Genomic DNA, 13,641 nt, shown 5'->3' with positions numbered 1-13,641 from the left:
TAAAAACTTCAAAAAAAAAGAATAAAGGAAATAAACATAACAGTAGAAATCAATGAAAGAGAAAAGAAAAATAAAGAAAATCTATGAAACCAAAAGTTGACTTTGAGATTTGAAATCAGTGAGATTAATATTGCCTCTTGCCGGGTCGATCAGGAAAAAAGAAAAAAGACACAAGTTACCAATTTCAGGAGTAAAAAAGACAATAAAGGAATATTGTTAACAGATTTACACGAATAAATTTCAACAACTTATATTTTCACAACTATTAAAGTTCATTCAAGAAGAAATATTAAATATTTGTTTTATTAGTGAATGTTAGCTACTAGGTCGGGAGTTGAGTCCGGGCTTTATAGATAAATAAGGGTCCCCAAGCAGCTCTCAGTTCATTAACGGGGAAAAACAAAGCTTAATACTGATCAGTGTAGAAGAGTAAGGGAAAACTTGGCCAGGAAAATATTCTCTGGGGAGGAGTCATCCGGCTGAGAGACAGGAAGGACCAGTAAAAAAAAAATGTTTATTAGAATGTGAGATTGAGGAGCGGGTCCAGGGCAGCTCTCCGCCAACCACCCTCCTCCGTCTGCCGCTCCGCCTTTCTCTAGGCAGTCCCAGCCCTTCCCCTACGCGCTCGCGCTCGCTCTCGCAGCTGCTGAACGTCCCACGCCCTCCCAGCCGGGCCCCCAGGAGCCGTGCGCTTGCGCACTCGAGCGAAGACCTCGCAGGAGAGAGTGAGGCGGCTGCCGGAAGTATGACCTCCGTCCCCCTACTCGCCGTTTCCATCCGGGGTCACGTCGGTCTTCCGGGTGTTTCCGACAGGGCTTTCTACGCCGCTCTTTTCCGGCTACATTTTGGTCTTCCGTCTCTTGCCACCTCCCTCGAGTTCCCTCACCCTTGCTGCCCCTGCCTTTACTTGTGTCGTACCTCCCCGGACGCCGAGCCCGGGAATTAGATCGCAATCCGGAGCCGGAGCCGGGCCTGCCCATTCCGCGCGGGCACTACCACCTTTGGCTCGGGAGAAAGCTAGGACCGAGCGCGCCGGGCCGTCCCTGCTCCGGCTCTGGAGCTCCTGGGCTGGCGGTGACGGTGGATTCTCCTGCTTAGCCTTCCCCGAGGACACTTGTGAGTTAGGGGGTTTCGGAGAGGAAAGCAACGGTGTAGGCCCGGGTGGGGGGCGGGGCGCCGGGAACTTTTTCGGAAACTGTAGTGTTTTGCGTGGGAGGTTCCGGCATAATCTCTCTGATATCCCAGACGTATGGACGGCCCCCAGGCTGCGGTACTTTCTGAAGAATTTTAGGAACTCTTAAACGTTTCCCATTCGTTTGTCTTTCTCGCGCCCCGTCCTCAGTCTAGGACCAAACAAGGAAGACTGTATTGGGACACTGCATGGGGTTTCAAAGGGTGGTGAAGAACTAAGGTAAATATCTGGATTAATAATTTAAAATTTAAGACTTTTCACTAAATGGTTGTGAAATTGTCTCAGTTTTTAGCTTTACAGGAAACCGCACAGGTTAGGACTGTCAGATTGTTGTCTATCCCTTTTGTTTTTGCACCGTTTAGCCTTTGTAGATAGGTTCTCCATCTCTCTTTCTAGGTCAGAACACGGGGGGCTTAATGTGTCTCATAAATCCTCTCCTATCCAAGTTCCCTGCCTTGTTTGATCCTCTCTCAGCTCTTTGTTTAAAATAGCAGTCGTTTATTTATATTGGTATACCAATAGGGTGAACAAAAAAGAAAATGAAACTAAAACTCAAGCTACATTGGCAACCTAACAAACGTGTGGTGTATGGTTTTGTGGGGAAAGATCAGAACTGAACACTAAGTCTGCGTATTTGAGTTACAGGCGACATACTACTTTTGTAAATACCCTCATATTGTATGCTTTATTACCACAAGGCTTTAAACATGGCATTAACAGCTAGAAGGCTCTTAATATGTACTGATGAATAGCCAAATAATAGTAACATTACTCTGTTGGTGTGAATAGTCTCAATTCTGTCTGATCAGGAAGTGTAACAGGCTGTGTGTGAAATAGGTATTTAAGAAATGTCCACTTGGAATCATGTGGCTAGATTATTTTTTAATACTTGAATGGGATCTAATTCTTGATCAGAGGGGATATATGTATAGCTGGTTGACTTTGCTGTACAGTAGAAACTAACACAACATTGTAAAAGCAACTATACTCCAATAAAAATTAATTTTAAAAAAGGAATGTCTTTCAAAACCTGTGGGTGGTTTGACAGAGGGTGAGCAGGATTTAGGAGTTGGACTTGTTGCATTATGGAGAAAAAAAGTGAGTTTAGGGGATCAAAGGCATTTGGAGAAAGTGGACAGATAACTAGATTTGCTACTACATTTCTGGTTTTTATACTAGGTAGATTCCACTTTCCAGGGAATCTTGATGAAGGAATTATGTAACCTTGAGTGTTCTCTAATTCCTTGGAGGAGAGGTCAAGTTTAAGACAGAAATTCCGGGTTGTAAGTTATAGGACCAAATGCTATATCACTAGGAATTACTTTGTGAACTACTCCTTTACTACCTTGTCTCATATATGACTATTTACAAATAAACCTGTGTAACTTCCAAATGGGCAACCTTAGTCAAGAAGTAATCCTTAAGATTTTCTCCTTAAGGCAAGAACCAATGCAACAGTTTTAAAGCAGTTCAAAATTTACCTAGATTATTCTTTTTTATAGTCAAGCACAGATTGAGAAATTGATAATTTTCAAACTAAGAAAAATAGGATACCACCAATATCTGGATTTTATTTATCATAAAATTTCTTACACCTGCTACCATGGTTAATGTGGAGTAATTTTTTTTTATGGATCATTGTCTACTTGGTGAAGAAGGCTTTCATTCAGAATATAAAGAAAAAGATTTAAAATTTTGTAGAGGTCCCCTTAAATCTGGTATGGTAATAGTTTTGCTGGATTTTATTCTCAGAAACTCTATTCTGTTTAAAAAATGATCCCTTATATTGTTTTATTATAATAGGTTATTATTTTGGTGTCATTTTTATCTTCATCAAAATTAGTGTTGGAATGTATTAGGAGAAATATTAGAAAGAGGAATTGAAATTCATGGGCTTTTGGTTTACTTCTTTATCTCTAGATGGTCATGCAGAATACTTGTGTTGGAGAGCATTGAATGTCATTGATTACATTCCCTAGGAATGATCCTCCCCACTTTGAAGGCTGGCCTGGTTAAGAGCCAGACTTGAGGGCCAAAAATTCATCCTGAGGAAAACCCGACAGATAACTTTGTTTTGGAGGCGCTGGAAAACCTTTGATGCTTATCTGGGAATTAGGGATAGGCTGATTTAGATAACTGCCCTAAAGTACACTTTTGAGTATGGAATCATTCTCAGCTTTTAAGCCGTGGTCGTTTGAGGAGTACTTCTGGGCTACAAGACATCTTTTGACTTATTCTTAAGTTTGAATCTGACCATGTAATGCAATAGAAATTAGGTGAGGTCTGGGCTATTATGTCATTTCGGGTCTCAAGCCTGAAGAAAAACACAAGCATATTATTTATAGGTATAAACAAAATGTCTAGAATTTTAACTACGAATTGATTTAAATAAATCTGAATATAGAGTGTTTTAATTCTAGTTTTTCTGAATACAAATTTCTTCTCTTGTTTGATCAGATCTATAGTATCTGTGTTACAACAAAATTAAATATCAAGCAAAATTCATTATAATGAATTGTATTTAATGTCATTTTCTCATGAATTCTTTGAAATAGTAATTGTTTTATGGGGAGTTGAGTCAGAGTAGCAGAGTCAAGGAAGCCAAGAAGGAGTGTAAGCCCAGGCAAAGGGAGAAGGCGGCATTAGTTGACAGCCTTCTTCTGGCATTCTACAGTTATTGAGTGTACTTTTAATAAAGAATTCTCTGGAATCTTGCTTGGTTCAAGATATTTCCTCTGATCAGTGAACATCAGAGAGTACAGTTTAGCAGATTTGATAGGATTGATTTTTTGTTTTAATCAATTTCCTATAACAAGGGATAAAGGCCTGCTGAAGAAAGCTGACAAACTCTTGTTTTCTGGAGGTAACACCTTGTCTCTGGTCCAAATTAGAGTCAGGCACTTGGGATGGGATCTGATGGTGGCCCAAGACTATTGACCATAATCTGTTATGAACCTTGGACTGGTGAATCTCACTCTTTGGCCAGTCTAGGAAATTTTAATCTTACAGAATTGAAAAGGAATAAAGTTTCTGTGAGTGACTTATTTGTCTCTTCCCAGATCTTTCTCTTTTCTCTCTTGTTGTCTCCTGTTCTAATTTTTCCAGCCATCTTGTCTTAGTCCCAGAGGCAATTACCATTTCTTTTAGCAGCTTATATGTTATTTTCCTCTGTTGTTCTAAAAAAAAAAAAAAAAAAAGTAGAAATTTTTATACAGCTTGGTTTTTGGATTGACATCTACTGAAAATGAGGATTTACCACTTTTATGTACGCTCTCTCATCATAAATTGTGAGATTTATGTGTGTATAAACATGTAAATATATGTAGCATATTTTATGTAGCATATGTAATCTGTAAATAAATACAGTGTAGTAAATATATAATAAATATATTACAATTTCTGTTTAAATCAGTATGTTTAATGTTCATGTTATTGTAAGAACCAAGTAGGTGACTGATTATATTTCCTTTTTTATATGACCTTTTGAGTGTGTTTTGTCCGTAGTTTAGTAATTTATTATTAACTTGCTGCATTTCTGTTCCTATAATTTCTGCTCTGTTAGCCGAACTCCTCTCTGTGGTCAAATATATAAGGTAATCTACCAGTTAATCTTTTTCCTCCTTGGATATCTTCTTAAAGACCTCTATGTGTTCTAACTTAAGCTGTTTAGCTTCCCTTCACCATCATCCTGGGGAATTTGTCTCTGCCCTGTGTCAGAGCTCCCTTTTCCTAGATCCCAGATTTTCTTTTCTTTTTTTTTTTTTTGTTTTTGATACCTTACATGTCTAAAAATGTTTTTATTTTCCTTTTGCACTGATAGTATAGCTGGGTATAAAATTATAGCTTGAAAGCATTTCCTTCAGAGCCTTGAAGGCATTCACTTCCTTGTTTTGTTTCTACTGTTGCTACTGAGAGGGCCAAAGCCATTTTGATTACCATCCCTTGGTGTGTTTTTTTTTAAATTGAAGTGTAGTTGATTTACAATGTTGTGTTAATTTCTGCTGTATAGCAAAGTGATACAATTATACATTCTTTTTTATATTCTTTTCCATTATGGTTTATCTCAGGATATTGAATATAGTTCTCTGTGCTATATGGTAGGACCTTGTTGTTTATCCATACCATCCCTTTGTTTATAACATTTTCTTTCTCTGTAATATTTATAAGCTTCTTTTACCTGATATTCTGAAATGTCACTGTAATATACCTTTATATATGTGTATGTGTGTATGTATATGTATATATATATATATATATATATATTCAGTTGTGCTTTATACTCATTGGGTCCTTTCAATCTAAGGCTTGGTGTTCTTCAGTCTTGGACATTTTCTTGTTTTATTTACTTGGTAATTTCCTTTTCTGTGTTTTCTCTGTTCTTCCTGGAACTTCTGTTGTATTGGATGTTGGACCACATAGTTTGGTTCTCTTATATTTTTTTCTCTTACTGTCCTGCCTCCTGTCTGCCCTCACCAATTTTTCCTTTTTGTTCATTCCTCAGTGTTATTTTTAGCTTTCTACTGGATATTTCTGCTTTTAATTTTCCAAGAGCCCTTTCTGCTTTTTAAAAAACACATTCTTATTTACATATTCAATGTTATTTCATTAATTATGGAGGTTTTTTTTTCCTCACTTTTCATTTGTTGCAGGTGTTGTTTCTGTTTATTCCTAGGCCTTTTTTTTTTTTTTTTTTAACTTTTGATGATCCATGGATGTCTGTTTTCTAACTAGAAATCTAAATTGGAAGCTTATGTGCATGAGTAGGCAGTTCAATAGTAGGCTTCATTGTAGGTTGCGAGTGAGCTTAACTTTTTCTTGGTGAGCGACTGTTCCTATGTTACAGGTTCTTTGGTTACTGTATTATATGGTTTCTTGTTCCATTATTCCATAGATGAGTTTTCTAATTGCCTGAATTGGGAATGCAGGCTGGGGATCCTATTTTTACTTTGTAGACTATTCACTTAATACTTGTTTTCAGTTTGTTTTCTTACCTTACTCTTTGTAAGTCTATAGCCTCTTGGGGTCAGTCATTGCAAAGAATAAATATCTAGTCTTCTGCTTGGGGCAGTGAACGATTCTGATTGCTTTGTACCTAGGTTTTCCCCATTCGTGTGGAGCAAACTCTCTTTTATTGGAAGTTCTTTTTATAAGTTGTTTAGACTTTGAGGGGAATCTCAGCATTTTATAAATAGTTATTAGGTGATACAGATTCCATCCCTTGTTTGATCAGATCTGTACGATCTAAATCCTGGGAATCAGGTTGTCATATGACAGCTTATAGCTTTGAATAAATTAGATTGGGAATAAATGTAAGAAATTGTAGGATTTCATTAAATGTCTCACTTGGGTGGTTTCTTTTTATTATCAGAGTATAGTGGTGTTAACTTGATTCTAAAAGATTTGTTGATATTAGGATAAATTTATTAGGGAAAATTCATCATAAAATTAGAAATGCACAGATTTTACTATCATTTGAATAATGTGGTTAATCTAGATTTAAAATTTATTATTAATAAGTTTTTTTGTTACTTATGGTGTGACTTAAGAGATCTGTTTGAACTTAAAAATACAACTTTGCAAATGAAATTTGTAACTTGGTAACTAATTGTTTATTAATTAGCAGATGCTAGTTATCAAAGAGTTCAATGTCTTTAAGCTATAATAAATTATCTTTAAAACTATTGTAGGTAGAAGAATACATGTTTACTCTTAGTGAACAAGAGCATGTTCCCAAACTCAATTTTGGGTCGCCCGCCTTTCACTCCAAACCATCAACAACATAATAACTTCTTCACCCTGTCACCAAGTCTTTATTCACACCAGCAGCTTATAGATGCACAGTTCAACTTTCAGAATACAGAGTAAGTACGGTGTTATTTTGGCCCATGTCATTTGTAAGTTTCATTTTCTACTTGACACAAATCCTTTTTATGTGAAACATTTGGAGCTAGAGAAAATGTCATCATGTCTTGCTTTCTTGTGATCAGTGAACTGTTTAGTTTTTCTGAAATTAGTTTTTTGTTTTTAAGGAAAAAATGTATACTACTACTGTTCTTTCTTTGTCTTTGGTAGCTTGTCTAGAGCTGTATCATTACAGCAGTTGACATATGGAAATGTCAGTCCAGTACAGACCTCAACTTCCCCATTATTTCGAGGAAGGAAGTAAGTATTTCTTACTTATTTTAAAAGAAAAAATTGCATTTTGGGGAACTGTTTAACACTGTATCTTGTATTAAGTTGAATGGACACTATGCCGTACATTTTGTTTTCTGGGACCTGTGTGATCAGTCCTGTAACAGAATTTTAAAACTTCAAAGTATTTAAAAAATTTTAGGGATAACTGTCTTCAGATAACTACTTTTAATTGAGATTTTTAACTAAATAAGATGGGTTTCCGTATCTGTTTGTTAGGGCCGCCATAACAAAGTACAATAGACTTGATGGCTTAAACAACAGAAATTAATTTTCTCAAAATTCTGGGGGCTATAAGTCCAAGATCAAGGTGTTGGCAGGTTTGGTTTCCTCTGAGGCCTCCCTCTTTAGCTTATAGATGGCTGCCTTCTTTCTCTGTCCTCAAATGGTCATCCCTCTGTCTGTGTTTTCGGTGTCCTAATCTGTTCTTCTGAGGACACTAGTTATATTGGATTAGGGCTCACTCTAATGACCCCATTTTAACTCAGTTACTTCTTTAAAGGACCTGTGTCCAAATACAGTCTCATTTTGAAGTACTAGGGGTTAAGACTTAAGCATATGAATTTTGAGAGGACATAATTCAGCCTATAACACCTTCTTTCTAGTAAAGTTTACTATTTGATTTGTCTTACACAGGTAAGGTTCCACGATAAATATTATTATAGTGAAAATTTCTACATGACATAAAGCTTTCTATAGAGAAGTGAGGAATCAATTCATTTTAACCAATTTGATTAAAAGAAATTGATGTATCATGGGGTAATTATGATAGAACTTTAGGGGTGATTATTAAAATAATATTTGGCAATATTTGCAAGATATTACTATTTATAGTCTGTATAAACATTCCGTAACTTTTATGTCCAACTAGAAATAACAGTAGCTAAGAATTATTGATCACTCACTATGTGTAGTAGGCATTGTTCTAAGGACTTTGCAGATAATGGTTTGACTAAGTTTCACAACACTTTATGAGGTAAGTACTGTTACGCCTCTTCTTTTGAGGAGAAAGCTGAAGCACACAGAAGTAATGATCTGGTTATTCAGGTAGGAGTAGCATAGCTGGGATTTGAAACCAGGTGGTTTGGCTCTACATCCCATACTTAGAAGCACTGTGAATTGTTCTTCAAAGTTGCCATTGTGGAAAACTATATAATGATGCTTAAATTATTGACTTTATTCAAATTTTCATTTTTTAGAAATTGCCTTGATAGCCCATTTGTGAATCATGAATGAAAATAAATTCCACTAGTTCATAATTATACATATGTATTTTTAAAACTAAAATTGACATTTTATGTTTAAAAAATGTTAAAGGGGCTTCTCTCGTGGCTCAGTGGTTAAGAATTCGCCTGCCAATGCAGGGGACTCGGGTTCGAGCCCTGGTCGGGGAAGATCCCACATGCTGTGGAGCAACTAAACCTGTGCACCACAACTACTGAGCCTGCGCTCTGGAGCCCGTGAGCCACAACTACTGAGCTCATGTGCCACAACTACTGAAGCCCACGCGCCTAGAGCCCGTGCTGTGCAACAAGAGAAGCTACCACAATGAGAAGCCTGCGCACCACAATGAGAAGCCTGCGCACCACAATGAAGACCCCGCTCGCCGCAATTAGAGAAAGCCCGCACACAGCAACAAAGACTCAACACAGCCAAAATCAAATGAATAAATAAAATTTAAAAACATAAAAAAAAAATTAAATATACACTTTTGTTTTTAGCATCTTTACCTGTGGGTAGGAGTACCAGTTATTTTGTGGGTCTGCCAAGGAGAGAGTAATTGATATAATCCCAAGAGTATTAAAATAAAAACCTTCAGGTGACTATGACTCATAAAATTTTAGAATTCAAAAGGAATTGGATAATTTCCTATGGTGTAAACAACTTAAGAAAGTAAATACCTTTCTTTTCCCACAAATAATTACTTTTAAATTATTTTTCCCTTTTTGTTTTGAATATTTTTAAGCCTCCAGAAAAATTTGAATAGTACAAGGAACAGCTGTATGTAGTTTTCCTAGATTGATCGGTTCTGCGAGATTTGTTTTATTCTGCCTTTTTCCTTCCCTATCCCTACTTTTTTCTGAGTGATATGAAAGAAGGTTGTTGACATTGTTGCACTTTACCCCACAACACATCAGTGCATTCCTCCTAAGAACAAGGATATTCTCTTGTATAACCAAAAAATATTGATCATGCCCAAGAAATTTAACATTAGTACAATACTGTTATCTGAAATGCAGTTCATTTTCAGTTGCAGTTCTTTAGTTGTCCAATGTCTTTATATAAAGCTTTTTTAAAAAGTAACTGTCTCTTAATTTGGTCTTTCCTACTGATAAACCAGAACATAGGTGGTCTCAAAGAGCCCTTTTTTATATATAGCACTCAGTTCAGTTAATCTTATCCTCCTTATGTTAGAGTTTGGATCTTTTATTGTTAGTGATTCTATAAATAGAAATTCTCCTGCCAAGTTTTTGCTGCTGATAAGAAGTATTGTGGTAGTTCAAATGCAGGAGACCAACCCTAATGTATATATGTGGTTTGTTTTTTTAAAAAATATGCATCATTATTACACATTTTTCCTAAAGCGTTCTCTAAGGAATCTCTTATGCCGAAAATGAATATTTTAAGATTCATTTAGAGCTAATGTGGCCTCGCTGAAAAAGTCAGTATTGTCATCTATTTATATATTTTTAGTGTTTTCTATTTGTAATCAGAAAATTATATCTTTAATCACTAAGGTATATTGTTTGTTTTCAGGAGATTAAACGATGAAAAGAATCTTCCTCTTGATGGTAAACGACAACGTTTCCATTCACCTCACCAAGAGCCAACTATAGTTAACCACATAGTGCCTTTATCAGGTGAAAGAAGATACTCAATGCCGCCATTGTTTCATACACACTATGTACCAGATATAGTCAGAGGTGTTCCACCTTTTCGAGAAATACCATTTTTAGAACCTAGAGAAATCACACTGCCTGAGGCCAAAGATAAGGTAATTTTAATGTAGATTTTAGTTTATCTTTTGGGAAGTTAATATAAATAGTGTATTGAAAGTATCAGAAATATCTAATGTCTTGGATTAAGTAGAACATGCCCTTTTTTGCACTATTTAAAGTACTATTCAGAGCTTTCTGTCTAAATTTGATTCTTTGATTTTTGTGAGCTGTTCTATGGAAATGCAGCTTTCATATCAGGGTATCAGATTTTCTGTGATTCATAAAAATCTGGGATTAGAGCCTAAAACGTTTGATTTCTTAGTTTAGAGAATTCTGTTGTTACCTATTCTTATTACAGAAAAACAAGCTTTCATATGGATATTGTAGTAAAGTATTAAAAAGCATCTTTTGGGATATTTGTTTTTATCATGAGGTTTTTAATGTCAAAAATAGAGAACCCAGGAGTCAGTGAGAAAGTAATACTTCCAAAGGGATATGATCAGGAAAGATTTATCAAAAACATTATTTGTAAAAAAAATTTCAAATAAATGAAATGAAGCTCTTAAAATAATAATTCTTGGGAAATGACATTATCAGCGTTGGGGAACAATGAGTTATTTAATACCAGTATTAGAAGCATATCTCTTCTCTCTCCCCATATTTAGTGAAACCTAAAAAAAAAATTCTGGGTAATTTAGAAGAGTTTGTAATGTAAATATCTGCATTCTCTTGAATTGTCTGTGGCTTATATTTGTTGTTTTTGCATTTTCAAAGCTGCACTACTCGGGAGAAATATGACATTTGTAGGCTAAGGAGAAGGAGCCTGAAAAGAGTGTAGTGACTTTATTTTGGGTTCCTAGCAACCAGCATAGGTCTGGAACATAGTAAGTGTATAGAAAATGTTGGGTCAAAAAGGAACACTTGCTGCATTCCTTAGTTGTGCTGCTTTTTATTCTCCTATCATTCCTTTTTTTCTTTAATTGAGATGTAATTGTATCATAAAATTCTTTTTTTTTTTTTTTTTTGGGCTGCGTTGGGTCTTCGTTGCTGCACACAGGCTTTCTCTAGTTGGGCAAGCGGGGGCTACTCTTCATTGTGGTGTGCGGACTTCTCATTGCAGTGGCTTCTCTTGTGGAGCACGGGCTCTAGGCGCGCAGGCTTCAGTAGTTGTGGCACATGGGCTTAGTTGCTCCATGGCATGTGGGATCTTCCCAGACCAGGGCTTGAACCCATGTCCCCTGCATTGGCAGGAGGATTCTTAACCACTGTGCCACCAGGGAAGTAAGTCCACGTAAAATTCACTCTTTTAAAGTGCATGATTCAGTGGTTTTTATTATATTCACAAAGTTGTGCAACCATTACCACTAATTCCAGGACCTTTTATCACCCCCAAAAGACACCTTGTACCCAGTAGCAGTTCCTTTCTCATCTCTGCCCCTCTCCCCCAGCCTCTGGCAACCACTAATCGATTTTTTATCAGTATGGATTTGTCTGTTTTGAACATTTCATATAAATGGAGTCATACAATATGTGGTCTTGATTCTTTCACTTAACATGTTTTCAAGTTTCATCCATGTCGTAGCATTTCTCAGTTCTTTATTCCTTTTTATAGCTGAGTAATATTCCATTGTATAGATAAACCATATTTTATTTGTGCATTCCTCAGTTGATGGATTTTTGGGCTGTTTCCACTTTTTGACTATTCTGCTATATCTGTGTACAAGTTTTTGTGTGGACATGTTTTCATTTCTCTTGGGTCTATACCTAGGGGTGAAATTGCAGAGTTATGCAGTAGCTCTGTGTATATAACTTTTTGAGGAATTGCCAACATATTTTCTAAAGTGGCTGCACCATTTTACATTTCTACCAGCAGTGTGTACGTGTTCCAGTTTCTTCACATCTTTGCCAACACTTTTTATTGTTTGTCTTCTTGATTATAACCAGGTGGGTTATAACCTAGTGGGTGTGAAATGGTATCTCATTTTGATTTTGGTTTGCATTTCCCTAATGACTAATGATGTTGATCATCTTTTCATTTGTGTGTTGGAATGTGTATCTTCTTTGGAGAATTGTCTATTCAGATCCTTTGTCCATTTTTAAATTGTTTTTGTTATTCTTGTTGAGTTGTAAGAGTTGTTTATATGTTCTGAATACTAGACTTTTATCAGATAGATGATTTGCAAATATATTCTTCCATTCTGTGGTGTCTCCTTTTACTTTCTTGGTGGTCTCCTTTGAAGCGCAAAAGCTTTTTTCATTTTGACGAAGTCCAATTTGTTTTTCTTTGGTTGCTTGAGCTTCTGGTGGCATATCTAAGAAATCATTGCCTAATCCAGGGTCACAAAAATTAATGCCTCCATGTTATTCTAAGAGTTTTATAGTGTTCTTAGATTTAGGTCTTTGATCCATTTTGAGTTAATCTTTATATATGATGTGAAGTAGGGGATCTCACTTAATTTTTTGCTCTTGGTCCAATTGTCCCAGAACTGTTTAAGAAAAAGGCTGTCATTGTTTTCTTACTGTGAAGTAGGAAAAGCATTTAGTCAATACCAGTGGGAGGAAGGAAAAAGCAGAGTGACTAACTTGGGATGTTTTGGTACCCCCCCACCCCCCCTCGACTGTTTGTCCTTTCTTTGCTTTCTCATTTTAAAGAAACTCATGTAATACTATATTGTGAAAGCCTGTGGTGTAAATCACATGAGACCAATTCTTTGAATGACGATATAACGACCTTTTACCACGTGTGGGTTTTTGATATATACATGCAGGTAGGCCCATTTTTTATGGAATATATTATGCATGAGTATTGAAGTTCTCTATTTTTGCATTTATTTATTTGTATGTTTGTAATAGTTAATTCTTAGAACTAACTAAATAACTACTAGTTCTGCATATGGATCAGGGATATACTGAGTCTCAGTAAATGTAATAACATGATTCACATTAGTCAGTATAAATCATCTAGTAAAGTATGGTTCCATATCAGTAACTTTTTCTTTGCTTAGTAGCATAGAAAAAGATTGTCCTAAATCTTATGTTTTTGGCATAAGCACTTATCTCAAGGGATAAAGATAATATTCTGTTGTTAAACCAATTTCTTTGAGTGCTACTCTGTACTTGCCTAGTTGTGGGAGAAAGAAGGCAAGTAGTTAGTTCTGTGTCCATTCTTTAAGTGAACACTTTTTAAGAAAACTAATATTTATTGATGTCTCTTCTAGGCATTCTACATATGCTATATTATTTAGTCTTTTCAACAACCCCATGACATGGATATTATCCTAATTTTACTGAGACTCAGAAAGCTAAATAACTTGCTCA

The 13,641-nt window shown here is 36.0% G+C and overlaps 1 protein-coding gene across 6 annotated transcripts in view; it reads left to right on the top strand.

Moving 5' to 3' along the window:
• The first annotated feature begins 712 nt into the window (after nt 1-712).
• The window catches only part of TENT2 (terminal nucleotidyltransferase 2), a 58,533-nt gene continuing 45,604 nt past the window's right edge, over nt 713-13,641 (top strand). For 2 of the 6 annotated variants that reach the window (XM_032625362.1, XM_032625359.1), the window contains exons 1-5: nt 716-1,116; nt 1,343-1,411; nt 6,880-7,053; nt 7,265-7,354; nt 10,142-10,379. In XM_032625362.1, the coding sequence (XP_032481253.1) occupies nt 6,917-7,053; nt 7,265-7,354; nt 10,142-10,379 (465 nt within the window). In that variant the 5' untranslated portion in view covers nt 716-1,116; nt 1,343-1,411; nt 6,880-6,916. Of the gene's footprint in view, nt 1,117-1,245; nt 1,412-6,879; nt 7,054-7,264; nt 7,355-10,141; nt 10,380-13,641 lie in introns of all 6 variants that reach the window. The other 4 variants (XM_032625364.1, XM_032625360.1, XM_032625363.1 and 1 more) reach the window with 4 other exon arrangements.

Source organism: Phocoena sinus, chromosome 3, assembly GCF_008692025.1.
Source record: "Phocoena sinus isolate mPhoSin1 chromosome 3, mPhoSin1.pri, whole genome shotgun sequence".
Lineage (NCBI taxonomy): Eukaryota > Metazoa > Chordata > Mammalia > Artiodactyla > Phocoenidae > Phocoena > Phocoena sinus.
This window is presented reverse-complemented; position numbering and strand designations above follow the sequence as displayed.